The 27324-nt window shown below is 35.7% G+C and overlaps 1 protein-coding gene across 11 annotated transcripts in view; it reads left to right on the plus strand.

Moving 5' to 3' along the window:
* PDLIM5 (PDZ and LIM domain 5) overlaps window positions 1–27324 on the plus strand; it is a 231114-nt gene that overhangs the window by 118777 nt on the left and 85013 nt on the right. For 4 of the 11 annotated variants that reach the window (XM_070452156.1, XM_070452155.1, XM_020906712.2 and 1 more), the window contains 2 exons: window positions 16047–16089; window positions 17713–18131. In XM_070452156.1, the coding sequence (XP_070308257.1) occupies window positions 16047–16089; window positions 17713–18131 (462 nt within the window). Of the gene's footprint in view, window positions 1–16046; window positions 16090–17712; window positions 18132–21262; window positions 21280–24407; window positions 24937–27324 lie in introns of those variants that run through there. The other 7 variants (XM_020906817.2, XM_020906777.2, XM_020906785.2 and 4 more) reach the window with 3 other exon arrangements.

The raw sequence follows: 27324 nt of genomic DNA on the forward strand, positions 1-27324 counted from the left end.
TCACCTGCCCCTAGTCAAGAGATTCAAAATACTGTTCATCAAACTGAGGCTCATATGCATTCAGTTTGAGTCAGGGCCAGGTTCTCCTCTCCCCCTTTTTTGTTTTGTAAATAAAATTGACTAGAACAGAATATATTATAATGGATTGCATGTGAAAATACGTGTTTTTGTTGATTCAGATTTGTACCAGTTAGGTCATGAAATTACACGTTTCACTGTATTGTGATGAAAAGTTTGAAAACAGTGGTCTACTTTGGCGCTACTCAATTTGCAGCCCCTGGACACTGGTGCCAGTTTGTTTCTTCCTGGTCTACAATGGGATGAGTACTGAAATTGAGAAGAAGCATTTATAAGTTTTTGTAGCAATTTGACATTGCCAGTTTTCAAGGTTTTGATAAGTGGATTTGTCCCATTGAAAGGTGTAGACCAGTTTGGGGGTTGTTGAACTTGCATGATGAGACATATATATTTTGAGTTGTTTACTGTTAAGAAGCACTATTTGGGGATATTTTTATATATGAGATTCACAGCATGGTGGAGAGAATGAATTGTCTCAGGATAATAAGCTTATTACCTTTTGGTAACATAGGCTGAATGTGTTTCTAATTTGCTAGAGTTTCAAATTTTCTTCCTGTAATGACAGAGGTATTAGAGAATATACAATGTTTAATATCTTCCCTTTGCTTTAAAAAAAAAACAAAGCTTTGTTAACATTGGAAAACTTAAAAATTCTATAAACAGAAATAAAATTTTTTGAATAAAAGAAACAACTGACTCTGTTTCAGTCCTTTCTTTGTGATAGAATAGTTGTGAAGTTAATCACAAATAAGAATTTTAAAAGATGAACAAATACTTGAACACTTATCAGCTTTATATTTTCCTTTTTTTCAGATTTAGATATTATTATCATACAGACTACTTTGAATTTTTAATTTAGTAAGATTCAGTGATAAGGATGATTGTACTTCTAAACTGATAAGTGTGAAATTTAGGGCTCATCTTAAAGTTGTTAAGGATAGATCTGGCTTATCTGTGACTAAAATAGCCACATTTGATCATTAATTTTTAAATTCCTAGACTCTGAGTACTCTAGATTTTTAGGAAACCTAAACCCACCCCAAGTTATTTTTTAAGTGTTAAATAAATGGAAAAACCTAAGTTTAGACTATAAAGAATGAAAAGTTTTCATTTCTGTGCTTTCCACGAGACAGCAGCCTGACTTTGTTTTCCTAATAAGGCTGTACTAAATGTTGGAATGCTTGTCCCCTTGAAGTTTACCGAAATACCTAAAAATACTTACTTTACCGAAAAATTTCACAATTTAATTTGTTTAGCCTAGACAAGAATAGAAAAAGTGATGTATCTGGAAAAAGTTAGTGGCAAAATTGTGTCTCCAGTACTAACACAGGACAGAGAGCATATAGAAGTGAGCCTCAAAGAGCATTATCTTACGCTTTGGATGTTTGAAGAACAAATTAGTTATTTTGTTCTTTTCCATCTGTATTCTGTTTGTCTTTATATATTTAAGATCTGGGACAAGTTTTAGTCCCTGTCTTTTCTCCTTCCTTACGCAAGTAGTAGCTTATATCGTTCAAGCATACTTACGGGCTACTTTATTGCTTGGCACTGTGTTGAGATTTACTCCTTTGATGTGAGATTTGGATTTAGCTTTCTTACAAAATGAAGTACTATATTTAGGAATACGTTTTCATCTGACTTAGAGGGGTAAGAAGACAGGGTCTTTATAGTGGTGTGAAGTAGCTTATGTGTTCTGCCTCCTCGTTGGCTTTCTGGCTTTCTCTCACTGCTCTTTCTGTTTTTACTCTCATTCCAGCCCGTTCGTACGTTCCTGCCTCCAAGATTTAACACTTGCTATGTTATGGTCTGCCTGGAATTCTCTGCTTCAGGTTTCTTATCAGATTTCATCTTTCAGAGACCTTCTCTGGCTCCTTCATATAAAATAATGTGTCCCCGCCCCTGCTTTTGGAGAAGGGAATGGCAACCCACTCCAGTATTCTTGCCTGGAGAATCCCATGGAGAGAGAGCCTGGCGGGCTACAGTCCAGAGGGTCTCAAAGAGTCAAACACAACTGAAGTGACTTAGCATGCCCCGGTTTTGCTTTACTATACTGCATTACATCATTGCCATGTGACATACCTTGCTTGTTTATGTTTAGCCTGCTTCTTCCAAGTAGAACATAAGCAACTTCAGAGTAGGGATCTTGTCTGTATTATTCATAGCTGTTGTGCCATCTGCTACAGCAGAACCTGCTCTTTAGGGGCTCAATAAATATTTGGGGAATTAATTAATCAATGAAATAATCAAGGAAAAGATATAGCATGGGTATTGCCCTGGGCTTGAAGTGACAGTAGGTGTAATACACATAGGTCAGGAATAAGAAGGTGCTAGGTTAAAGTAATTTATGGTAATAGAGAAGCCCATAGTAATTATAACAGATCGGTAGGGTAAACAGAAGTTAGGTTCTGACCATAACATAAGGGTATGTGTTTGTTTATAAAAGTATAGGCTGATTCAAAAAGAATTGAACACTATTAAAAATGTATTACTCAGTGACTAGGAATATATGAATATATATTCAGTTCAGTTGCTCAGTGGTGTCCGACTCTTTGTGACTCCATAGACTGCAGCACGCCAGGCTTCCCTGTCCATCATCAACTTCCAGAGCTTGCTCAAACTCATGTCTTTCGAGTTGGTGATGTCATCCAACCATCTCATCCTCTGTTGTCCCCTTCTCTTCCCGCCTTCAGTCTTTCCCAGCATCAGGGTCTTTTCCAGTGAGTCAGTCTTTGCATCAGGTGGCCAAAGTATTGGAGTTTTAGCTTCAGCATCAGTCCTTCCAGTGAATATTCAGGACTGGTTTCCTTTAGGATTGATTGGTTGGATCTCTTTGCAGTCCAAGAGACTCTCAAGAGTCTTCTCCAACACCACAGTTCAAAAGCATTAATTCTTTTTTTTTTTTTCCCATTTATTTTTATTAGTTGGAGGCTAATTACTTTACAGCATTGCAGTGGTTTTTGTCATACATTGAATTAGCCATGGATTTACATGTATTCCCCATCCCGGTCCCCCCTCCCACCTCCCTCTCCACCCCATCCCTCTGGGTCCTCCCAGTGCACCAGGCCTGATACTAACACATATATATGGAATTTAGAAAGTTGGTAACGATAACCCTATATGCAAAAAAAGAAAAAGAGACTCAGATGTATAGAACAGACTTGTGGACTCTATGGGAGAACCCGGGGGTGGGATGTTTCAAGAGAACAGCATCGAAACATGTATATTTAGGGTGAAACAGATCACCAGCCCAGGTTGGATGCCTGAGAAAAGCATTAATTCTTAAGTACTCAGCCGTCTTTGTAGTCCAACTCTTACATCCATATGTGACTACTGGAAAAATCATAGCTTTGACTAGATGGACCTTTGTTGGCAAAGTAATGTCTCTGTTTTTTAATATGCTCTCTAGGTTTGTCGTAGTTTTTCTTCCAAGGAGCAAGCATCCTTTAATTTCATGGCTGCAGTCACCATCTGCAGTGATTTTGGAGCCCCCAAAAATAAAGTCTCTCATTGTTTCCATTGTTTCCCCATCTATTTGCCACGAATATATATAGCTAAACCAAATTGAAAAGCAGGCATCGTAGTTATTTCTATAATCTTGCACGTGCAGTATGCACCCCTGTATCACAGGGCACTCATCAGACTGGCAGTCTTACTCATTCAGGGATACTGGTAGCACATCACCATCAGTAGGTATAATGGGGACTGTGATGCCAATCCCTTATTTTCTCAAGTTCACCAGGAAGAAGAGATAGAAATGTAAAGTTTTTGACACATACCCACAAGAAGATATGTATCTTGGGATCTGCATGGCCACTAACCCAGAAGCCAGCTGCTATCTTAATCAGAAACCCAGTTTAGTTTAGTACCCAGGTTAGTGATGTTTATTAAGGAACCTTCAGCTCCATCCTGCTGGGAAATGAAGTTATTAGAGAATTCCTATGGGAAAATAGTCCTCTTCTCTGGAAAAATATGGAAGAATGCACTGAAGGTTCTTGTTTCTTTGTTTTTGCATGTTTATTAACCCTTAACTGGGAATCTTGTGAAGAACTTAAACTTTTTTTTTTAATGTCTGTATTGTTCAAGTTGTAAAATGTGTACTTTCTATAGATGGAGAATCAGATAGGTAGATAAGATATCTGTATATATATCATCTACCTCTGTATATCTGTATGTGAACTAAATATCTATACATATATGTGTGGTTTACATGAGTAACTTCTGTTTTTATATGAATTAAAACAAAGAGGGCATTCTGTAAATAACATGATTGAAAATAGAATAGTTTTTAGTTAATAGAAAATTAATAATTATTCATTGTTTGAAAGCATTTCTGTCTGTAGTTCTTCACCAAAGTTACTTTTGTGGCTTTCACTTTGATGTTATTCCTAGAAGGCAGAGTGTTGGAGTTGCATTTAAAGCATCTGGAAGCATCTTGGGTTCAAATCTTGGCTCTACCGTTTTAAAATTCTAAGCTATGGTCAAATTATTGAACCTAACTGAGTTGCTTCTTCCTGTAATTAAAATGAGAACAATATTATTTTCTTAGAAAAAGTAAATGAGGTAGTTTATGTAATGGGCAAAATGAAATTATTGGCATTTGGGATGTATTCACTTAAGTGGTATTTTCTTGTTAATTCTAGTTTGTTGTTGTTTTCTCTTGAAACATACCCTGGTAGATAATTTGGCTTGGCTCTGACAGTATATAATCCAAATGGAATAATTTCCAGAAATCGAGGCTCGTATTTTCTGCATGAGGGGTAGGAAATTAATGTCTGTCACTGCTTACTTTGTGCCAGTCACTGCTGGATGTGTTACATTCATGACCTCGTTCCATCCTCAACAGTTTTATAGGGGAAGAATTACTGTCCTTGTGCTAACAAAGAAACTATAGCTATTTAATTTTGTTGGTTTCACAGACTTGGAGCCTTTATTTAGTGTTTCACCTGTTTTTCAAAGTATTCCTGTATCAGTGAAGAGCTTGATAAGAGAAAAGGCTGAGTATGAAAGATAGGAGGATCTCTCTGTCTCTTTAAGGCCCTAAGCTTTTCCTAAAAGGAAGAAAAAAAATAGGTAGACAAACATCAGGGTATGAATTGTGCCTGCTTATGCTGCTGAAACTCCAATACTTTGGCCACCTGATGTGAAGAACTGACTTATTGGAAAAGACCCTGATGCTAGGAAAGATTGAAGGTGGGAGGAGAAGGGGACGACAGAGGATGAGATGGTTGGATGGCATCACTGACTTGATGGACATGAGTTTAAGCAAGCTCTGGGAGTTGGTGATGGACAGGGAAGCCTGGCATGCTGCAGTCCATGGGGTCGCAAAGAGTCGGACATGACTGAGCTCTTGAATGGAACTGAACTGATGCTGCTTTTATCCTGTTCTTCAGCATCTGACTCTTATGTATTGCTAGATGTCTGTGAAAATCCATGTGTGCATATGATTTGTTATTGATTTCTTCTCTCAATGAATTTTAAGAGATTTTAAGAGAATTTCTTCTCTAAATGGGCTTAATGAATTTTAAGCGCATTTGTTAAGGGTATTTTAATAATGTCATGAAAAAAGCCAAGAATAAATGGAATAAATGTATAAATGGAATTCCTAATGTTTCACAGGTAGGTTATTTGCTTTGCAAATCCTATTAGTTTCTTATTAGTAATGAAGTATTTACTATTTTGATGAAAATTTGTTTTCTCTACTCGATTGGAGCTGGAAGAGAAGGTATATTGAATAAAAGTGCCATAAGGAAGATAGAAACCTAGTAGGTTTTGAGTGAATGAAACTCTGCTACAGATTGTTTATATCAGTCCTAAAAGTATTGTAATTGTGTCTGATATGAAATAAAATACAGAATTTTGGTGAAAAATTGGAAAAGAAGGAAATTATACTCCTCAGCTTCTCTCACAGAAAGCATGGTGCACCTTTTTTTTTTTTAGAACAAAAAAGAAAAACATTACTTACACAGTTGCATTTGTAATACATAGAAGCAGAAGGTGAGAGAGGTCTTTAGTAGACTTTATCATGTATTAGCAAAGGAACTGAGGTGCAAAGTTAAAAATAGTACTTGAAATGTCACCCTTAATCCAAGAATATTAAACCTGTCCCTTCTCCAAGCTTCAGTATCAGTGCCCTATGGTATGAATTTTATTTGATTGGGTGGTTTGGAAATTTAGATGGGTCATTCAGTGGCAAGTAGTATGAAAGTTTGAAGTAGAGGAATTAAGAGGGATTGAAAGGTGGTGTCTTGCCAAAAGAATAATGAGAAGCTCAACTCTCATATCTTATGCCAGTCAGTGTCTGAACAGATTGTAATTCCAGGTTTTCCTTTATACAAAATGATTATGAGGTTTAGACTCCAAAAGAGCCATGGTCATGTAAGATTATTTACTAGAATGTTTGTTATGGTCAAAACCATGAAATAATGTAAAGTAGGGGTTAGCGAACTGTGGCCTACAGTCTGTCCCCCTGCCTGTTTTATAAATGGAAGCTTCGTTGGAGCGCAGTCGTGCTCACTCACATTTTGTCTGGACCATCTTTCTTGCTGTAATGGCAGAACAGAGTAGTTGAATCTGTACCCTGTGGCCCACAAAGTTGAAAATATTGACCGTCTCACCCTTTCCAGAAAAGTTTGCTGTTTTTTTTAACAATGGGGCATACAAAATAGCCTCCTTGTATTATATAAACCCTTTATTGAAATAGTATTTTTACTTGATAAAAATTTTATTTTAATAAGAATGAATTATCCTGAACATTGAAATACTTTTTATTGAAATTTGAACATACCTATGATGTTATATAATCTCTTCAACTTTCTTGTTTATAGAAATTATTTTATAAACACTAGTTAGAAAAGTGCATTTTTCCCCTTAAGTGATGCTGAGATTATTTGGAGTGTGGACATGAGGCACAATAAACAGATAAAACTTTCTTCCCTGATAAAAATGCTTTTGTGGAAATAAATATAGTGTTAAAAAATAATTTTTTTCCATTTAGAATCAAGTAGAATAATAGGAAATTTTGCATTTATCACTGTGTGAAACGTGTTTATTGACTTATTATATGCCTCTTCCAGCTCAAAATTATTGAAGGCTGGCCAGATGAAAGGGTGATCTCAAGTGAAGGATATCAAGTAATATATAAAACTCTCACTCAAACTATTCATTTAAATTGATCAGTATTCAGTTTACAATTCTAAAGATCTTAATAGCATTAAATTGGTGAGCTTCAACCATGGAAAATAAAGCAGCACATCATGAGATGAAGAAATATTTGTTAATTTGCTGCTTCCTGCTATGTGAGATGGATATATCAGAGGAAGGATAATGTAGATATTGGCCTTAAACCTTTTAGTGATCCAAGTTCTTTAACATTTGTAGACTTTACTTCTGAAACTTAAGCAATGCCTTGTGTATAAGGCCTCTAATTTAGTGTGGCGCTCCTAATAAGACCCCAGTACGTGTAATGTGTACTGTGATCCTCTCATTGTTTGCATAATAGGAAATTGTGCTGTCATTTTAAGTTCAGCCTAATGCTCCTTTCTCTCACAAGCCCCTTATATTCCATCTTGAAAATGCTGTGATCGTTCTGGTCAGGGAAGCTCAGTAGAAGTCCTTTTCTTCCCTTCCTTACTTCCTCAGCCCCTCCCTGCCTCACTTTGAGGCTTGATTTAGAACTTGGTCGCTGAAAATTTCTTCTCAAGCCCCATCAACTCTTGTAACCACCGGAAAAGAATCTTTACAACAAAAGCCATTTCCTTACACAGAGAGGTAATTATTAATATCAAGTGGTAATTGCCTGTTGTGAATTTTTCAGCACCCCTTTCATTTTCAAGCCAAGCCTCAGTAGAGGAGGCCCCAGGTACTCAGAGGGCTTCTAGCAATTCCATTGCTTTTCTTTTTTCCTTCTTTCTCTACTAAGTCTGTTGGACTTTCGGTTATTATTTCTGTCTCTCTATATTTAGTACTCATAGTAATAGAGAGGGGCTTCCCTGGTGGTTCAGATAGTAATAGAGAAAGTGCAAAGAGAGAGAAAGAAGCTGAGACTGTGTGTATGAATACATGTGTATGTGGTGAGTATAATCTTTTGAAAGGTGTGGTGTTAATAATACGCTGCATGCGTGCATGCTCAGTTGTGTCTGATTCTTTGCAACCCCATGGACTGTAGCTGGTCAGGCTCCTCTGTCCATAAAATTTTCCACACTAGAATACCAGAGTGGGTTGCCATTTCTTCCTCCTGGGGATCTTTGCAACCCAGGGATTGAACCTGTGTCTCCTCCGTAGGCAGGTGGACTCTTTACCACTGAACCACCTGGGAAACCCTGACATATAGCTACTACTGTATATGCAGCATACTGATATATAGCTATTTTGTACTTTTGTTTGTAGGAAAAATAATCCTTACGTGTTCTCAAATCATTTGGGAAAAAACCAGTGATGCATTGCCATAAGTGATTTAAATGTTTAAGGTTTGAGTTTTAGAAAAGCCGACTAACTAGAAGCACAATTAAATATGGGGAAATGGTTTAAAGAGACATCCCTCTACACACTTGAGTGCTCACTTTTTTCCCCTCTGGAGTTGCTTTGTTATTGCAAATTGACAACTTTGCAATTAAAGTGATTAATGATGTGCCCTAGTGTTTATGGGTCCAGAGGTCAGTGAGCCCAAAGATGGCCATGCTGTGGGAAACTTAGATAGAGCTCATCTCACGGAAGATGAACTAAAATTCCTTCTCTTCTCTGTATGATTGTTTATGAATTAAGTGTATTAGATATGGTTGAAGGCATCACCAAGACATAATGAGTAATGTGAGTAATCTTTATCAGTCCAGTTCTGTTGCATAATTCCTCAGTTTTAAACACTAATGTGAACATTTGTTAGTGACTTTTATTAGCTAAAAGAGTTTTACTTTATACAGCAGTATTAGAAAATTCAATGAGTGTTCATACAGTGAAGTTTTTCATGATCCTTTTTATTTAATCTTTATTAGATCTATTGCTTATTTTTGGTATTATTTTTCCTATACATTATTCTAACCAGGGCATCAAAATTCTGATTTCAAACACAATGTTGTAACTTGGAACTCCTTTCAACCATTCAGCCAGAAGTTCTGAAACTGGTTGTAATGCTTCAGGGATTTTTATTTTGGATACTGCTCTTATAAAAATCAATCAGCTTTCAAAATAGATTGTTCTAACCACACTGTGGGCTTTGTTCTTTGGATTCCACGAGCTGAGCATAGTACAAGGCCAAGGCACTAGCCTTTCTCCCTGTCGTGGCTTACTGCCCTGCGGAAGCGTCGCACCAAGGGAAGAGAAAACAATAAGTGGATTGTTCGGTCCATGGCACCGAGCCATTGCCAGGATCTCTGCTGGTTTCAAACACACACACTGCACAAAAGTGACTTGTGACGATCACTGTGGTTGAACGGGAGATCTATATATTACACCATTGCTTATTTTCCAGGATTTGAACAGAAAAATGTAGGAATAATTATTAGCAATTATACATCAGTTTTAAAAACTTTGTCTTTACAAAATTGTTTGCTTTTAAGTAATCTATTAACATTTCTAAAGTAGAGGAGCAAATATTCAGTATAATACTGTTCTTAAAAGAAAGGCAACTATAAAAATTTTAATTTTGGGATGTAGTTTCACTTATTCATTTATTAGGATTTTCTCCTCAGGGAATATGGGAAATGTATATTTCAGTTTGGTGGAGGAAATGAGATTTTCCTCCTTAAACATTGATTAAATTATGCTCAGAGTATTTGGGTATCTTGCTTAACAAGATATCAAGAAAGCACCAGCTTGTCAAGAAAGATATTTTTTATAACAAAAGGTTTTGAGGAGTTTGTGGATTGTAATGTTTCTTTCTCTAATTTTAGCCACCTAAAGGAGATTTAAGAAAACTTTTCAGACTGACAGAGATTTACTCTCTTTATTAAAATAACATTTCTCAGAGGATTTTTCCCTTTCATAATTCCAACCTTGAGAAAGGTTTCCTAAGTAAATGATTGTTCTAAACAGGAGTTCCAGAAATGAGTATTTCAAGCTCATGGGTGTGGACCATGATCCACGGTGTTTTCTTCTTTAGGCATTTAAAGGCTTTGAATAGCCCTATGGTTACAATGCTTATGTAACTTTAAATTTTCTACATTTCTCTGATAACAGAACCTTTTTGGGAGGAGGGTGTTTCGTAAAGTAGTTTTCTGTGAAGCCTGCTTTGAGAAATAGCCTTACTTATCATAAGAAGTAGAACATGTACAGTGCATAAAATGTGAAAAATACAAGAAAGAAGAAAACATATCATTCACAGAGAGCTTCTACTAAAATGTTGGTGTGTTTCCAGTATTTTCCATATGTTAATCATGCTCCATATAGGCTATTTTATATTTTTCTTTTTTTACTTAATATCATAAAGTAAGCATGTTATCATGTAATTCAGAATTCTTTCTAAAAATTATTTTAATCATTGTATAGTGTTTCATCATTTGATTTCCTCATTGTATATTTAATTAGTTGTTTCCTAGTTTTCACTGTTGTAAGTTATACTGTTCAATTCAGTTCAATTGCTTGGTCATGTCTGACTCTTTGAGACTCCATGGACTGCAGCATGCCAGGCTTCCCTGTGCATCACCAAATCCCAGAGCTTGCTCAAACTCATGTCCATTGAATCGGTGATGCCATCCAACCATCTCATCCTCTGTCGTCCCCTTCTCCTCCTGCCTTCAGTCTTTCCCAGCATCAGGGTCTTTTCCAATGAGTCAGTTCTTTGCATCATGTAGCCAAAGTATTGGAGTTTCAGCTTCAGCATCAGTCCTTGCAGTGAATATTCAGAACTGATTTCCTTTAGGGTGGACTGGTTGGATCTCCTTGCAGTCCAATGGACTCTCAAGAGTCTTCTCAACACCACAGTTCAAAAGCATCGATTCTTCGGTGCTCAGCTTTCTTTATAGTCCACCTCTCACATCCATACATGACTACTAGAAAAACCATAGCTTTGACTAGACTGACTTTTGTTGGCAAAGTAGTGCCCCTGCTTTTTAATATGCTGTCTAGGTTGGTCATAACTTTCCTTCCAAGGAGCAAGTGTCTTTTAATTTCATGGCTGCAGTCACCATCTGCAGTGATTTTGGAGCCCCCCCAAAATAAAGTCTCACTGCTACTGTTGTTTTTCCCATCCATTTGACATGAAGTGATGGAACTGGATGTCATTATCTTAGTTTTCTGGTGTTGAGTTTTAAGCCAACTTTTTCACTGTCCTCTTTCACTTTGATCAAGAGGCTCTTTAGTTCTTCTTTGCTTTCTGCCATCAGGGAGGTGTTGTCTGCATATCTGAGGTTATTAATATTTCCAGTATTCTTGCATTTCCCTTGTGGCTCACCTGGTAAAGAATCCGCCTGCAATGCAGGAGACCTGGGTTCGATCCCTCAGTTGGAAAGATCCTCTGGAGAAGGAAAAGGCTACCCACTCCAGTATTCTGGCCTGGAGAATTCCGTGGACTGTATAGTCCATGGGATTGCAAAGAGTTGGACACGACTGAGTGACTTTCACTTTCACTCTGTATATAGGTTAAATAAGCAGGGTGACAATATACAGCCTTGACATATTCCTTTCCCAATTTGGAACCAGTGTGTTGTTCCATGTCCAGTTCTAGCTGTTGCTTCCTGACCTGCATACAGATTTCTCAGGAGGCAGGTCGGATGGTGTGGTATTCCCATCTCTTGAAGAATTTTACACAGTTTATTGTGATCCACACAGTCAAAGGCTTTGGCATAGTCAATAAAGCAGAAGTAGATGTTTTTCTGGAAATCTCTTTCTTTTTCAGTGATCCATCGGATGTTGGCAATTTGATCTCTGTTTCCTCTGCCTTTTCTAAATCCAGCTTAACATCTGGAAGTTTTCAGTTCAGTTACTCTTGAAGCCTGGCTTGGAGAATTTTGAGCATTACTTTACCAGCGTCTGAGATGAGTTCAATTGTACAGTAGTCTGAGCATTGCTTGGCATTGCCTTTCTTTGGGATTGGAATGAAAACTGACCTTTTCCAGTCTTGTGGCCACTACTGAGATTTCCAAATTTTCTGGCATATTGAGTGCAGCACTTTCACAGCATCATCTTTTAGGATTTGAAATAGCTCAACTGGAATTCCATCACCCCCACTAGCTTTGTGCATAGTGAATCTTTCTAAGGCCCACTTGACCTTGTTTTCCAGGATGTCTCGTTCTAGGTGAGTGATCACACCATTGTGGTTATCTGGGTCATGAAGTTCTTTTTTGTACAGTTCTTCTGTGTATTCTTACAATCTCTTCTCAATATCTTCTGCTTCTATTATATCATTTCTGTCCTTTATTGTGCCCATCTTTGGATGAAATGTTCCCTTGGTATGTCTAATTTTCTTGAAGAGATCTCTAGTCTTTCCCATTCTATTGTTTTCCTCTATTTCTTTGCATTGATCACAGACGAAGGCTTTCTTATCTCTCCTTGCTATTGTTTGGAACTCTGCATTCAAGTGGGTGTTCCTTTTCTCCTTTGCCTTTTGCTTCTCTTGTTTTCTCAGCTATTTGTAAGGCCTCCTCAGATGGCCATTTTGCCATTTTGAATTTCATTTTCTTGTGGGAAGGTCTTGATCACTGCCTCCTATACAATATAAGGAATGGATATATTTATCCATAAAGTCATTTTCTTATTTTATATTAGTTCCTTATGATAGGCTCAAAGAAATTGATTTAATAAGTGAAGGGGCTTGAGATTTCTTCAAGTCTTTTTATAAATAAATGCCAAATTATTTTCCATAAGAGCTGTAATAATGTGTCATCCTTCCAACAAATAACAGAGTATCCTCACAAACATTATGTATAATATGTTTAAAAATCTTGACACTATTGAAAATAAAAGATATTGTATCTTTTTATTTGGCCATTTTGTTACAGTGAAGTTTGATTTTTTAAAAACTGGTGTTATTGCTATTCATTAATTTTTAAGATTTCATTTGTCATGCTTTCAAAATTTCCCAACCCACAATAGTTTTAGTGTTGTAAGAGTGTGTAATCACACCTAAATGTAAGATTTATGTACCCTATTGATCTTTAAAAATGTAACTTGTGTATGTTACAAATTTTATATTTGTATTCTGTGCATTAAAAATGCTTTTCCTAATATTTTTAATGTGGGCAAGTTGACTTGTTCTGTTTATTAAAAAATAATGTACTAAAATGAAGGCCATTTTAACAGAAATATTCAAAAATTACATGGCTTAAACTGTGAGCTCCTGTAAATATTCAAACAGAGGTCAAACATATATCTGATTGGCATGTGATAGAGTAACTCTAAGGCTTCCTTGATAGATCAGTTGATAAAGAATCTGCCTGCAATGCAGGAGACCCTGGTTCGATTCTTGGGTCAGGAAGATCCTCTGGAGAAGGGATAGTCTGCCCACTCCAGTATTCTTGGGCTTCCCTTGTGGATCAGCTGGTAAAGAATCCACCTGCAATGCGTGAAACCTGGGTTTGATCCCTGGATCGGGAAGATCCCCTGGAGAAGGGAAAGGCTACCCATTCCAGTATTCTATCCTGGAGAATTCCATGTATAGTCCATGGGGTTGCAAAGATTTGGACATGACTGAGCGACTTACATTTCACTTCAAGGAGCCTTCTAAGTTTTAATGATTCTATGATTCATTTGGTAGTTATTTAAGTATTTAAACCAGCATAACTAATTTTTATTGCATGTAGTGTCAGCTCTTTCATTTGATATTTAATTATAAGCCAGTCTTTTTTTTTTCTACCTATAACATAATGCTTGTGATTTTCATGTGTAATAGACTCAATCCTGGAATTTTGAGGACAGGTTTTCCTCTTTTCTTTGACTGCTTTTCTTATTTCATGTCATTGTCCTTGTGGGCCTTTATCAGAAAGTGAGCAGGCCAGATATTAAAAATTCAGTTTAAATTTTTTTGTGAATCCTGTATTTTAAGAAATAGTTTTGTAGAACTTTCAATCCATAAAATATGGTAAGACTCGTTGTTCTTTAAGTTCTCAACAGATTAAGAGGTTGGACTCCATAGAGTTAGTGAAAACTCACCATTCTGGGGTTTTTGTTGTTGCTAACGCTATTCAAGTAAGAACTAACACCCAGAAAAAAACTAAGGGGTTTGTTTTCATAGACATAGGATATATGCATTTTATTCTTCTTGGAAACCACTTTATTCTGTTCAGGTTAAACATCATCTTTTGTGTATGTTGTTTTTGTGTTAATAGAAGAGCTGCATATACCTTTAAGTGTCCAGATGAAAAAGGATTCTGTCCTCTCTGTTACGGCAAAATTTCAATTGTGTCTTGGGTGGTTTTGATAAGTAGATCCTTTGTCATTGCATCTTACTGTGAAATTTCAATGAAAGAAAGATTCCACTGTTGTGTTCTTGAACTTGTTTCCTTTGCTTGTTATAATAACCCTATAAGCTAAAAGAAAAATTGTCTGATTGATAGCACACATGGAAAGTTGTGCAATTTAGAGTGTAATTCTACATAGCAGTAACCGAATGTTAGCATCCATTGTGGTCTCTCATTATGTTAGCCAATTATTCAGTCCATGCTTGCCCTGGCTAACTAAATTAGTTGTTATTGGAAAATTCAGTTGCTCCTAAAAACGCTGATCAGAGTTCACTACTAGGCTATGACTGTAGAGACCAAATATCCTATGTTAGCTTCTCTGTAAGTAAAATGATCTCATGATTTGCAGCTTAAAATTTTATCACTTATTATTTACCTACTGTGGTTATATTTCTTGAATTCTGCACTTGCTGTCTTATCCTCAGTCTTGTGTGATATAAGAGGAGTTAGACTGCTTCTGACATTATTAAACCTAATATATACCTTAATGCTGGGAAAATAGCTTTAAATCATTAGGAACTCTCCAATCATTTACTGTCCTTGACTGCAGCCAGTGTATTATCATACATAAGGATGGTTGCTTTAGCTCCATTCTAGAAGTAATTTACTTTAACTCTGAAGTTCCTCCTGTGAAGAATGGGGATAATGATTGCTGCTGCTTTGGTTATTTGTCATGATTATAAGAGATAATTGCTCCAAATCAATTATCGTTACTATTAGTCCAAGCTAACCAAAATGACAGTAATAATACAAAAAAGCATAGATTAAAAATAATGAATTTGTATACGAGAATACTTTTGTGCATGGATTTTTGTCCTCTTTCCCTTTTTGTCTTCTTTCTATGCTCAGTACTGATAACCTGTTATTAATACATGCCAGGCCATGCTGATATAGAGACTCAAGTAGGCCATGATCATTGCCTTCACTGAAATTGTAGCCTAGTGGAAGAACTTACAGTTTGGTTTTAGCAGAACAGATCCATTAACCTGCACTTAAAATATAAATAGAAAATTAATACTCCGTGAGCCAGTTCAACCAGAATTTATTATCTTCATACAAAGATCCACATGTCCTTTGGGCATATTCATGGATAATAAGAGAGAAGGCAGATACTGTTGGACAAAGAGATCAGTTGTTTGTTCCAGGAACTACTGAAAGTCAGTTTATTTTACTTTACCGATTTTGGTGAGGGATAGCCTTAATTTAAAGGTTAAACATGGGTACATTAGCAAACAGGATTGGTGTTTGTCTTTCCTCATTTGAATGTGTAGAGAACTGTTGAATACTTAGTGTATGAGTTATTGGATCTTACAGCATTTGAGTTTCATGAACTAATTAGTAGATTGTGAATAGTTAAAAGCATGAATTATGAAACTATAAATTCTGATGATTTAGCATATTAAGGTGAAAGTGAAGTTGCTTAGTCGTGTCCGACTCTTTGCAACCCCATGGACTGTAGCCTACCAGGCTCCTCTGTCCATGGCATTCTTCAGGCAAGAATACTGGAGTGGGTTGTCATTTCCTTTCATTAATAAGTTTGCAAAAATTCATGTTTTCTTCCTTTTTCTTTTTTTTCCTCAGAGCATCTGCTGCACCCAAGCTTGAGCCAGTTCCTGTTCAAAAGGTGTGTTTCTAACCCAGCATTACTGGGTGATATTTGATTGTCCCTCCTGAACCACTCTACCTTCCGTTCCTGTCTCTGACCATACTGACAGTCTATACTTCCCATACAGTTTTTCCTCACAGTTCTTTAAAATGATGAGGGATAGTGAAAATCAACACGTAACAGGATTATCATGTAATTATTCCTTATTATTTGAACAATATAGTTATTCCTTATTATTTAAATAGTATTTCCAGTGTCATATATTATCGGGAACTCATATCCAGATTTCTCACCTTCACTTTTAATTTGCCTCTTTATTCAAATAATTTAAACAGATTAAATGAGTGATTACAAAAATGAATGTCACAATAAGTCTTTAATGACAGTTTACTGGTAATATTTAATTACATTTTTATATTTTCAGAGTATTCTTGGATTAGGTTTTTGGCAAGTACCCTTTTTTTTCCTTATATATATATATCTCTTCAAATTGTCCCAAACCATTGTTCATTTACATCTAGTTTTGTGCTTTGGGGGTTTTTCTCCTTAATTTTACTTGTGCCTTTTCAGTGAATTTGCTTGTATTGATTCCCTGAGGCATTAAGTTACTTTATCCCCCTCAGCTTTATTATTTCTGTAAGATTAGATTACTTTTTCTTCCTTTAAACATAATAGAGCTACCATTATGTACTTTTTAAAGAATTCAATTGTTTTTCTTTGGGGATGAGAAGGACTTATTCTTGAATATCATAGACGATTAAGCTTGTTTTATTTTTAAATTCACACTTACTTTGTGATAGGGGTTTGCAAACACAAATTCTGTTAATTTTAGATGGAACTGATCTTTCTTAGTTGTTATTTTTTTCTTTGATGTCTGTGAAGAAACATTTAAGATCTTTTTTTTTTTTCCTCATGTTACTTTTGAATATTTATTTTGGAAAAGGGAAGAATTTTTATTCCATCTTTAGCAATATCTCAAAACATTCCAGAGAGAGAAATAGGTGGACTGTAGAAAAGGGAAAGGATTGATTTTGTTTCATTTGTTTTGTGTTTTATTTTTAAGGAGCAGTTTCTTGAATCAAAATAATTAGAATGTTCACATTTCTGAATTAGATGAAAATGAACATTCCTTCTTTTTTTTTAATTGAAGAGTTAGAAATGTCCAGCTGCTTCTGCATGAATCAAATAATTGTACTCTGGAGAGTAATTAAACGTGTTTAAGAGATGGAATTGTAGTTGAGTCTCTGGATATTTTAAAATAAATGTTTTGATTAGTGATGTTTTGTTTACTGTGGGGTATTAAAAAAATTTTCCTTTGGAATATGTCTAAATCGGCACTTATGTTGGCCTTTAGGCTTTTTGATAACTTTCCTAATCTCTTTCCTAAATATTTTGAACTCCTTTCATTTTTTAAAAAAAAATTTATCTACTCAGTATGTGCATCTGTGTTATGCATGTTGAGACCAGTTAGCATGCATGCTAATATTTTATCAGCTCATTATTTTTACCTGGAAACGTGTGAAGTTTGGCCTGCTAACATAATTGTGTTTGTCTTTTTACAAACTAGCCGTGTGTTCTTTTCAGTGGATCTGTTTCGCATGTCTTTGCCGTGTTGTGTGTGTTTGTTTTTATTTTACATAGGGAGAGCCTAAAGAAGTAGTCAAACCTGTGCCCATTCCATCTCCTGCTGTGTCCAAAGTCACTTCCACAACCAACACGGCCTACAATAAGGCCCCGCGGCCCTTTGGTTCCGTGTCTTCACCAAAAGTCACATCCATCCCATCACCATCGTCTGCCTTCACCCCAGCCCACGCGACCACTTCATCACATGCTTCCCCTCCACCCGTGGCCGCTGTCACCTCTCCCCCATTCGCTGCATCTGGACCGCATGCTAACACCAGCCTTAGTGCTGACCAGCGGTCACCTGCTCTGAGCGCTGGTAAACCTGCAGTTAATGTCCCACGGCAGCCCACAGTCAGCAGCGTGTGTGCCGAGACTGCCCAGGAGCTAGCGGAGGGACAGCGAAGAGGATCCCAGGGTGACAGTAAACAGCAAAATGGGTAGGTGGCTGAGGGTGCTTTCTGCTCTTACCAAACTCTTCTTTCAGGTGATTTCCAGGCAACACAATCTCCACCCACCCCCAAATCAGCTGTTCTCTGAAAGAAGGGAAATGAAGTTTCATTTGCTTCATTAACATGTAATGTAGCTTTATGTTATATACAATACAGCACTCTCTGCAAGGCAATTATAGGTTAATCCAAACCTAATTATGCATCTTGACCTGTTATGAATCATGTAACGGACTCTGTAACTTTTTCTCCAAGTCTGGAACAACGTGGAGCAGCTGGCCCTTATAATGCAAGGCAAATCTTGACTCCTTCTTTCTCAATTTTTCCATTCTTTTATGAGTTACCAAAAGTTGAAATAGAATGGTTGCAGTTGTGTCAACTTAATGTATCTCATGCTAAAGAGAGAGGAAATGAGAAGCTTGTAAGAAGCTTTTTTTCTAGGAAGTATTCTGAAGACAGAAAACAAATTTACTTTTGACTCATGTCTGTGTATGATGCATTAGCTTAGGTCAGCTAGCTAAGCCACATTCTTTTCAGATAAACTTACACTGAAATTTAGTCTTTAAAAGCAAACAGTAATGAGAGGACAGTAACATTAATGGAGGCTTAAAAATTTCAGAAGCAAATTATTTGAGAACACTTTCATTGTAAACATTTTTCTAAAAGGAATAGATTTAAAGCAGTAGACACTAAATGTATAATGTTATAATAACTTTCTGAGAATCCATTCCTTATAATTTTCCTCTATTTTTTGTGGCACAAATTTTTAAAAAATTGAAGTCTGTTCTCAGTAGCCATCATTTATAGATGGTTATTTTATTTTTGGACTCCAGTGACTATCCTTTAAACCAGAGTCATTTCTGTAAAGTCATTTTGATCAGATTTATTGTGACAAAAGTGTCTTTTAAAAGGAAATAATCTGCATGCGTGATTGTTTTTAACCAATGTCAGTTCCCAGGAAGATATAATTAAAATAGTTGTGTAGTTAGGTCCTTTCTGAGATAATCCCTTCTGAATGTTAATTCACGTAATGAAGGGGCTGTGCTTTCATAGGACTGCTCCCATGGCAATTTGGGGGCTTTGAAAAAGAAGGTGGCAGGGTTCCAGGCTGCTGCTAGGAGAAAGGAGCACGTCTGGAAGGACAGCTCCTGGGCCCTATGCGTGGTTCTCTGGTTGTGGGTGACTTGAAAGTTTTGATGTATATGCTGAGGAAAACTAGTGCCTTTCAAGGAAAGTTATTTCTTTCATATGAGGAAGATATATAGTATGTAGCGTTGAGGTGCATTTGGTTGTCATTTTTCTGATTTGTCTATTTTAAGACAATAGATTTTAGAGTAATCAAAGTAGATATCTTGAAAAGACAGAAGTGTGTGTGCTCAATTGTGTCTGACTCTTTGCAACCCTGTGGACTATAGCCCGCCAGGCTCCTCTATCCATGGGATTTCCCAGGCAAGAATAGTGGAGAGGGTTGCCATTTCCTCCTCCAGGGGATCGTCCCAACCTCGGGACCGAGCCTGTGTCTCCGTTGCAGGCGGGTTCTTTACTGCTGACCCTCTGGGAAGCCCCCTAAAAAGACAGATGCTGCCTGTCAAATGCTAGTCTCATGGAAGACTAAAAACAAAAGTTTATTTTGTTTGTTAAATTCCAGGTTCAGTAGGAAAAAAACACTTCTTTTGAAGGAAATGTTTAAGTTAAAATCTTTTCTCCTTCCTAACATTTCATAAAATTTTATAAGGAAGGCTTCTTAATAGAAAATTTGTAGAGATAAAAGCAAAACTGAGGTTACAGAAAACTATTATATTGAAAACACCAAGCTGAAACTTTGTGTTTTACAGGTATAGCTTTGGTGATTCCTGAAATGACTTATTATTTTCAACTTTGTAGGCAGTGATATAGTTACAGGGACTTTACAGTGGTTTCTTAGTCAGTTGACATGTAGTTATTGAGCGCATGTCTGGTGTCCTGCACTGTCCAAGATTCAGGACAAAAGGAACTGTTACATATTTTGCATCATTAATAAGCAAATTACTGCTTTGCATTTGTAAATCGATTGCATTTAAAAGTAACTTAATTTCAGGTGTTGACCTGATGTGTTAGCACAATGAAAACTTGATTACTATGAAAACAAAAGTGTGGTGTTTGTGAAATTCTATAGACATTTTAATTTGCAGTGCTCTTTCTGCTGTTTCTCTTACTGCATTTAGATCAGAGAAATCAAAAATAAATCTCACATTTTACTATTTACTAGTCAGTGATGTCATTTTGAAAAGCAGGTGTTTTGTGGTATTAATGAATATATTTCCTGCATCAGGTGTCAAACTCTTTTCCTGAAATCACTGTCAGCCTTTTTACTAAGTGTGTGATTATTGAATTTTCCATATTTTTATAGTGTTACAAATGATTGCAGCAAATGTCTTTCACAGTTGAGAGTTGTTACTTTTTATTACTCTTTATTTTAAATCCTAATTGCCAGTAACCAAAAATTTAGGAGTTTACAAAAATATAAAGTTAAATGGATAGATTATGTTTTTATTCAAAGCAGGAGGACTATTGGTTTTTATAGGTGTCCCACTCAAATTTATTTAGTTTTATAATAAACATAAGACACAACAAGTGCTTATGAATTATGCATCATTACTGAGAAATAGTTATCCTAATAGTATGAAATCTAACAACTATGTTGATATTTTTAGAATATTAATAATACTATGCTAGCATTCCTGTTCCTTCTTACAAATAATAATGGAACGAGGCACTTTTTAGAAATTTTTAGTCCATCTTCTTCATATATGAATTTGTAGTCTTGGCTTACCATTTTCTTTACTACTCTCCTTACTCTGCTGCTACTTAGAGCAAATGGAGTTTTATATTCCAAACTAGAAAGGAATCTATTTTGCATCAAGTAGTTTGAGTGATTTACCTTTTTCCTTTCCATATGCTCTTGCATTATAATGTGCCACTGCTTTCAAGAGGTAAGTCTTTCATACATTCTTTATTAATTTTAATTTCATTGGACTGCAGTCTCTTCTAACAGTTCATATGTGGTATTTTGATGAACCTGGCCTTGGAAGATACAAAATATGATATGGTAGTAATATTTTTAAATGCTTTTCTCTTTGCAGAAAACAAAAGTGACAAAGTTAGTATCCACATTACTGGAGAGGAAATATGGTGATTTATATATGAGTAAACAGCATGAATGCCTGATTTTTGCAAAATTAAGTTAAATTTTGCAAAAGAGCTGTAATTTAGAATAACCACATATAGTCTTTTCAATAAGTTTTGTTTGCATTGCTATGTTGCGGTGAATTGCTTTATGGTAATAAATAGTAGTGTTTAACTTTTGTTATGAAGTATATGTGGGGTTTGCTGTATAACAGTTTAAAAGAGGTTATGTTGCAGGTAATCTGTAGCAGTCAAGACTGTTAGACGAGAAAGACAGAAGAGAAGGCATAAATACATGTGCCACTAGTGAATAGTCTATATTATAAAACTGAGTTAACTTCCAAATTCATATCAAAACCCAATATTTCCCAGGTAAAATCTCTAAGAACCTTTTTGATTTCTCAGCCAGTGTTGCTGAAAGACGTAGAACTCTATGTGTGCAATTGTGTGTCATTGGCTGATAGAAGGTCTGTACACCTTTGCAATTAGTTGTGTCACAGGTAGTTGGCATAGACATTGGAAATCACAATGTCAAAACTTTGTGTCTGTTGGTATTGATGATAAACTAGTGATTACTAGCTTTAAAGTTGATAAAAATCACATTAGACAAGAACCTAATTTTGTGTTATGATTATTCTGAGCATATGCAGAAATTTCCGATCATCATACCCTAGAATGGAATTGAAAATATGGAATATCTTAGACACACTTGAGGGAATTAGCTATTGAATAATAATAATTATTATTAAATTAGAGCAACTTTATTCATGTATGGTTATGATCTCACTAATTGAATAGGGCTTCCCTTGTGGCTCAGCTGGTAAAGAATCCGCCCACAATGTGGGAGACCTGGATTCGATCCCTGGGCTGGGAAGATCCCCTGGAGAAGGGAAAGGCTACCCACTCCAGTATTTTGGCCTGGAGAATTCCATGGACTGTATAGTCCATGGAGTCTCAAAGAGTTGGACATGACTGAGCGACTTTCACTTCATTTCACTTCGCTTCAAGGAACATGTTACAGTCATATAAGAATATTATACACCAGTGGACTAGAGAAACATCCCAAAGCCCTGATTTACTGATTGTCTACTTAAAGTTAAATTCTTATTAAACAAAGGCTTTCACAAAGGCTTTCACATAAGATTCCAGTGTAATAATTTGACTTGTAAGGGGGGAAAATGGGACTTGAAAAAAAAACCACATTTAGGTTAAATGTATATTTTTTAAAATTCAAGGATAATATTCATTAAATTACTAAATATTACTATGCATTGTGCTCTATGTTTTTAACTGCAGTACATGATTGAATTCTCATTTAAACTTTGAACCTTGAGAAGTTACTTAATTTTCTAAGCGTGCAACTTGTGAGTGATGGAGCTAAGATTGGAGCCTAGGGATTTTTGAAGCTAAGTTTTGGTGTTTCTTGCTCTGTCACCTGTTTGTGACCTGAACTTATTTCTGTTACTTTGAATTAGTGTTTGTTTTTAATGGTTATAATTTTGATAAACTGAGTGAATTGAAGCTACATGAATAAATAATGTGCATAAACTACAGTTGGGTTTAATGGTACTTTTTTTTTATATTGAGCAGCTGAAGGATCTATTCTAAAAACAAATTTGTATTTGTATAGTTATCAAAGTGCTTTCAAGAGCATGTAAACATATGCCCCTACAGGAAGTCTGAAAGATAGAGAAGTATCCATTGAATAGACATCTCTATCCAAAGAGAGAATGTAATCTGTTTCACTGTTGAGGGGAGAGAAGGTCCTGGGGGTTGCAGCTTGTCCAGGCATAGAGGAAGCGGGCAGCATAGTCAGGGTGAAAAGCCACGTCAGTCTGACTGCCCCATGGTGCAGATGCCACTGTGCTGTATGATGGGCTATTCCACTTGGGCACACTTTCTAAAATTCATGAAAATACCTTTTCAGCATATTAAAATTGACACCTTTAGACTTTAACCAATCAACCCTCTTCTGCTTACCCCTCACCACATCATAGAATACCTCCACCCCCACAACTTCATTTTGACATAAAACTTCTTTCTCAAACTTTGCAGTGTTCAAATATGTCTCTAAGATTTCATTCTGGTCAGAGGAGGTTATTTTAGAGAACTGTTTCTCTACTATTTGAAGTGTCAAGGCAGAGGAGAGAGTACTTTTCATTGAATAATAAGGCTTAGAGAAGAGTAAACACCCATAAATTAGTGAGATTAATTTAATCCCGTGTCTCACCCCCACTCAGCAAAACTCAGCCCTCTGTTGAGTTTATGACACTGACTTCAGTGTGGAAATACAGCTTAGCTTCACTGTACAGTCTTAGCATTCAAAGTGGTAGGCACTTTTTCTTACTACATTTATAATGAATTTTTACTTACTCTGACTAAACTTTATTGTAATAGAATTGATTCAGCAATGTGTTGAGAAACTATATAGAGTTAATACTTGTCTTCTTTATATATAATGGAATGTGAATGTATTTGTTTTTAATGGTTTGATACTTAATAGGCTATATGAATGAATTTTATTTTCCCTCTTTAGATGTTATTAACCTAGTTCTTTTACCATATATCAGACATGCCTTTCTGGGCAGTAATTATGCTACTGCTAATATAGTACTCTGGAATTCCTATAAATCAGTTCTGAACTTCCTGGGATTTGCTTGTGCATGAGGGCAGTGATAATAATCGACAGGGGAGAGTATGAAAATTGAGTAATAGCCCATTATTAATGACCCGTTGCTTCATATGTTTTTCATCACAGTCACTACATTTTAAAAAATAAGAAATTTTCAAAAGTGTATCATTCCTTTGTAATGTATGGTTCATAATAATTCATCTGAGAAGACTATACTTGTTAATATATACTTGTTATATTATGTGAGAATGAAAGATTTTCTCTTAGTCTGCTCTAAAGTGATTTTAAAATGATATGTTTCTACATCTGACATCTAATTTATATTTTAATCTCTGACTTTTGTTAGCCACATTGTAGGATAAAATAAATTTTATAGAAACCTAGAAAAAAATATTTGAGGCTTCCTGGTAGCTCAGTGGTAAAGAATCTGCCTGCAATGCAGGAGATGCAGGTTCGATCCCTGGGTCAGGAAAATCAGTTGGAGAAGGAAATGGCAACCCACTCCAGTATTCTTGCCTGGGAAATCCCATGGACAGAGGAGCCTGGCGGGCTACAGTCCACGGGATTGCCAAAGAGTCAGACACGACTTAGCAACTAAACAACAACAAAGAAAATATTTTAAATATTAGATCTTTCTCTCTTGGTATTAGTAACTTGAGGCTTGATCTAGCATTAACACACAAATTATTTTTCAGAGTTTTTGGAAACAAGCAGCGCAGATAAAATTGTTATCCAAATAAAAACAATGTAATAGAATTTCAACTAACACTTGTTTATTTTTGTTTGTCTGCCTTTTGCATAATTATTTTGAAGCATGATGTTCGGTGTAACATCTTAATTTTCATGTAAATTCAGTGTTTTGAATTTTGTTATTTCATTTTTTTCTTCTTTTTTTTGCCTCATCTATGTTTTCCATCATCCTGGGAACTTCAATGTCTTTCCCTCTCTATCACATCTTTTTTTGTGTGTATTATTCCTCTTCAGTAACCCTGGCACCGTGTAAGTACCTAATCAGTGGTTTCTTTCTAATTTTCATCATTGTCTCTCTGTAACTTTTCATCTGGCTTTCAACTTAACACTGTCAGCAGATTTTATTAGTGTCTTCTCATTACTTAGCATTTTCAGATATGCTGAGGAAACTAGGAAACTTGTTTTTCACGTTAGAGAACTTCATATGAATTAGTGGGTGTGTTTAGAAAACCCACACTTCTGCAGTGGAAAAACTTGTCTAAATTTTCAGGAAGATGGATAGGTATTATAGACAGCAGATACTAGAGTCAGAGATGTAGGTGGGGCCTTCCTTGTTTAATATTTTTTAAAAATTTTAATAAACTTGCTACTTTTAAGGTCTATTTTGAAATAAATTATTTGCTCTTGATAGTTAAGTTTATATTCTATCCCAAATGAATTTAAAAAATAAAATTATTCATATTATTCCCTTATTTAATCATAATCATAAGAGTCTATAGAGTGTCAAAGCCAGTAAATGTTTAGAAACTTTCTATCATTTGACATAAAACTTAAGCTGCGGTGAATGTCACAGAGTCTAAGATGTGCTGTACTTTTTCAAGTGTGTGGTAGCTAAAAAATATTCTTAAGTGGTGTCATTTTATTAATCTTAATGTCTTAGTTAGACATTTTTTTCTTTGTATTTTTATAATCCAAACCTTTTATAGAGGATAAAATACCTGCAACTGGCACCATTTAAGAGTAAACAACACTTACTGATTATAGAGAAATTTAAAACTATAAGTTTAGTAGCTTAAAAATAAAGCTTTTCAAATAATTGCATAAGATAAGGTGTTGTCTGTTTAGGAATCTGTCAAAGACAATGTATTTATGAAATAATGTTATTTTCTAATTTAAAAAATTATTTATAAAAGAACTAGGAGATTTTATTCACTATTAATAAAAGGTGTTTCAGGTATTTCACTTCCAGGTTATTGAATTTTATCATAAATAATAATTTGAATTACTATTAAATATAATCATTAAATATTAATAGTATTAAATGCTATTATTAGTATTATATATAAATACTATTCTGTTATGTATATATAGATGATTTATATACATCTGTAAATATATGTATTCCTATAGCCCACCAGGCTCCTCTGTCCATGGAATTCACCAGGCAAGAATGTTGGAATGGGTAGCCATTCCCTTCCAAACCCAGGGATGGAACCAGGGTCTCCTGCATTGCAGGCAGATTCTTTACCATCTGAGCCACCAGGGAAGCCCTAGATGATTTATAGTCTTTGAATATGCATTGCAGATAATTGTTCTAGTAATCATAAAAGAACACCATTATGTGATTACTTTTTGTTACCTACTCCGGGAAGCATTTTGCCTACTTTACCTATCTTATTATTTCTCAAAACAACCCTTTAAGGTAGATAAAATCCCCATTTCTTAGAAGGGAGATATTGAAACTTGGAGAAGTTAAATGACTTGCATAAAATGTACACCGAGTGGAAGATGTATGCTTAGAACTATTGTCTGACTGCACAGCTAGTGTTAACGATTCTGTCATGTCGCTGGGTTAGAAATACTGTACTGTGACAGGTTTTGATTGTATCCCTGTTAAAATGACAGCAGTTGTGTGGCATTCTGATAGCAGTGTGATTTCCTAGCAGTGAGTTAATCTAACAGGTGTGGCCATGCATATCTGACTCTCTGAGGGCACTTCTCTGCTTTGATCTCGTACTGGGTATCTGCTAGTCCATACTCAGGTTCCTATTTCTCTTCTTCTGAATTGAAACTCAAAATTCATTAGTATTTATCCTATTTTGCCTGGAGATGTTGAGAAGGGGGAGTATTTATAAAGTTACCTAGATCTTGAAGTGTTAAAATAATGTACATTGTAAATTCCTTAATATTTATGCTTTCATAATAGAAAAATGAATATTCTTAGCAAACTCAAGGCTCTTGAACTCTGTAGTTTGCAAATTCCTTTCATATATATTATTCCATTTAATCCTGAAAGCAGTGCTACTTTGTGCATGATATTTTTATTTTATAAATGAAAAAATTGAGACTCAGATTGACTTGTCCAAAATTACATATTTGAAAAGTCACAGAGCCATGATTTGTATCTTGGTCTTTTGATAAATATTTCATTTGTGTCCATTTCATTTGTATAACACTACATCTCTTCACAACTACATCTCTTCACATTGATGGTCCTGCACCTAACTTTGTTTAGGGTGAGCTATATCTGTACACATAAATGAGAATACTATAGAAAATAACAGTTCTGATCCTTTTCAAAAATTGTGTTTGGAATTGCTGATTTAGCCTGTACCAAATTATTCCTGGTTCTTGGCCCTAGTGATGACATGATCATTTAATTTTGTGAAAGCCAACACATTTTAGCAGCATATGGGT

Source organism: Odocoileus virginianus, chromosome 21, assembly GCF_023699985.2.
Source record: "Odocoileus virginianus isolate 20LAN1187 ecotype Illinois chromosome 21, Ovbor_1.2, whole genome shotgun sequence".
In the NCBI taxonomy this organism is placed as follows: Eukaryota; Metazoa; Chordata; class Mammalia; order Artiodactyla; family Cervidae; genus Odocoileus; species Odocoileus virginianus.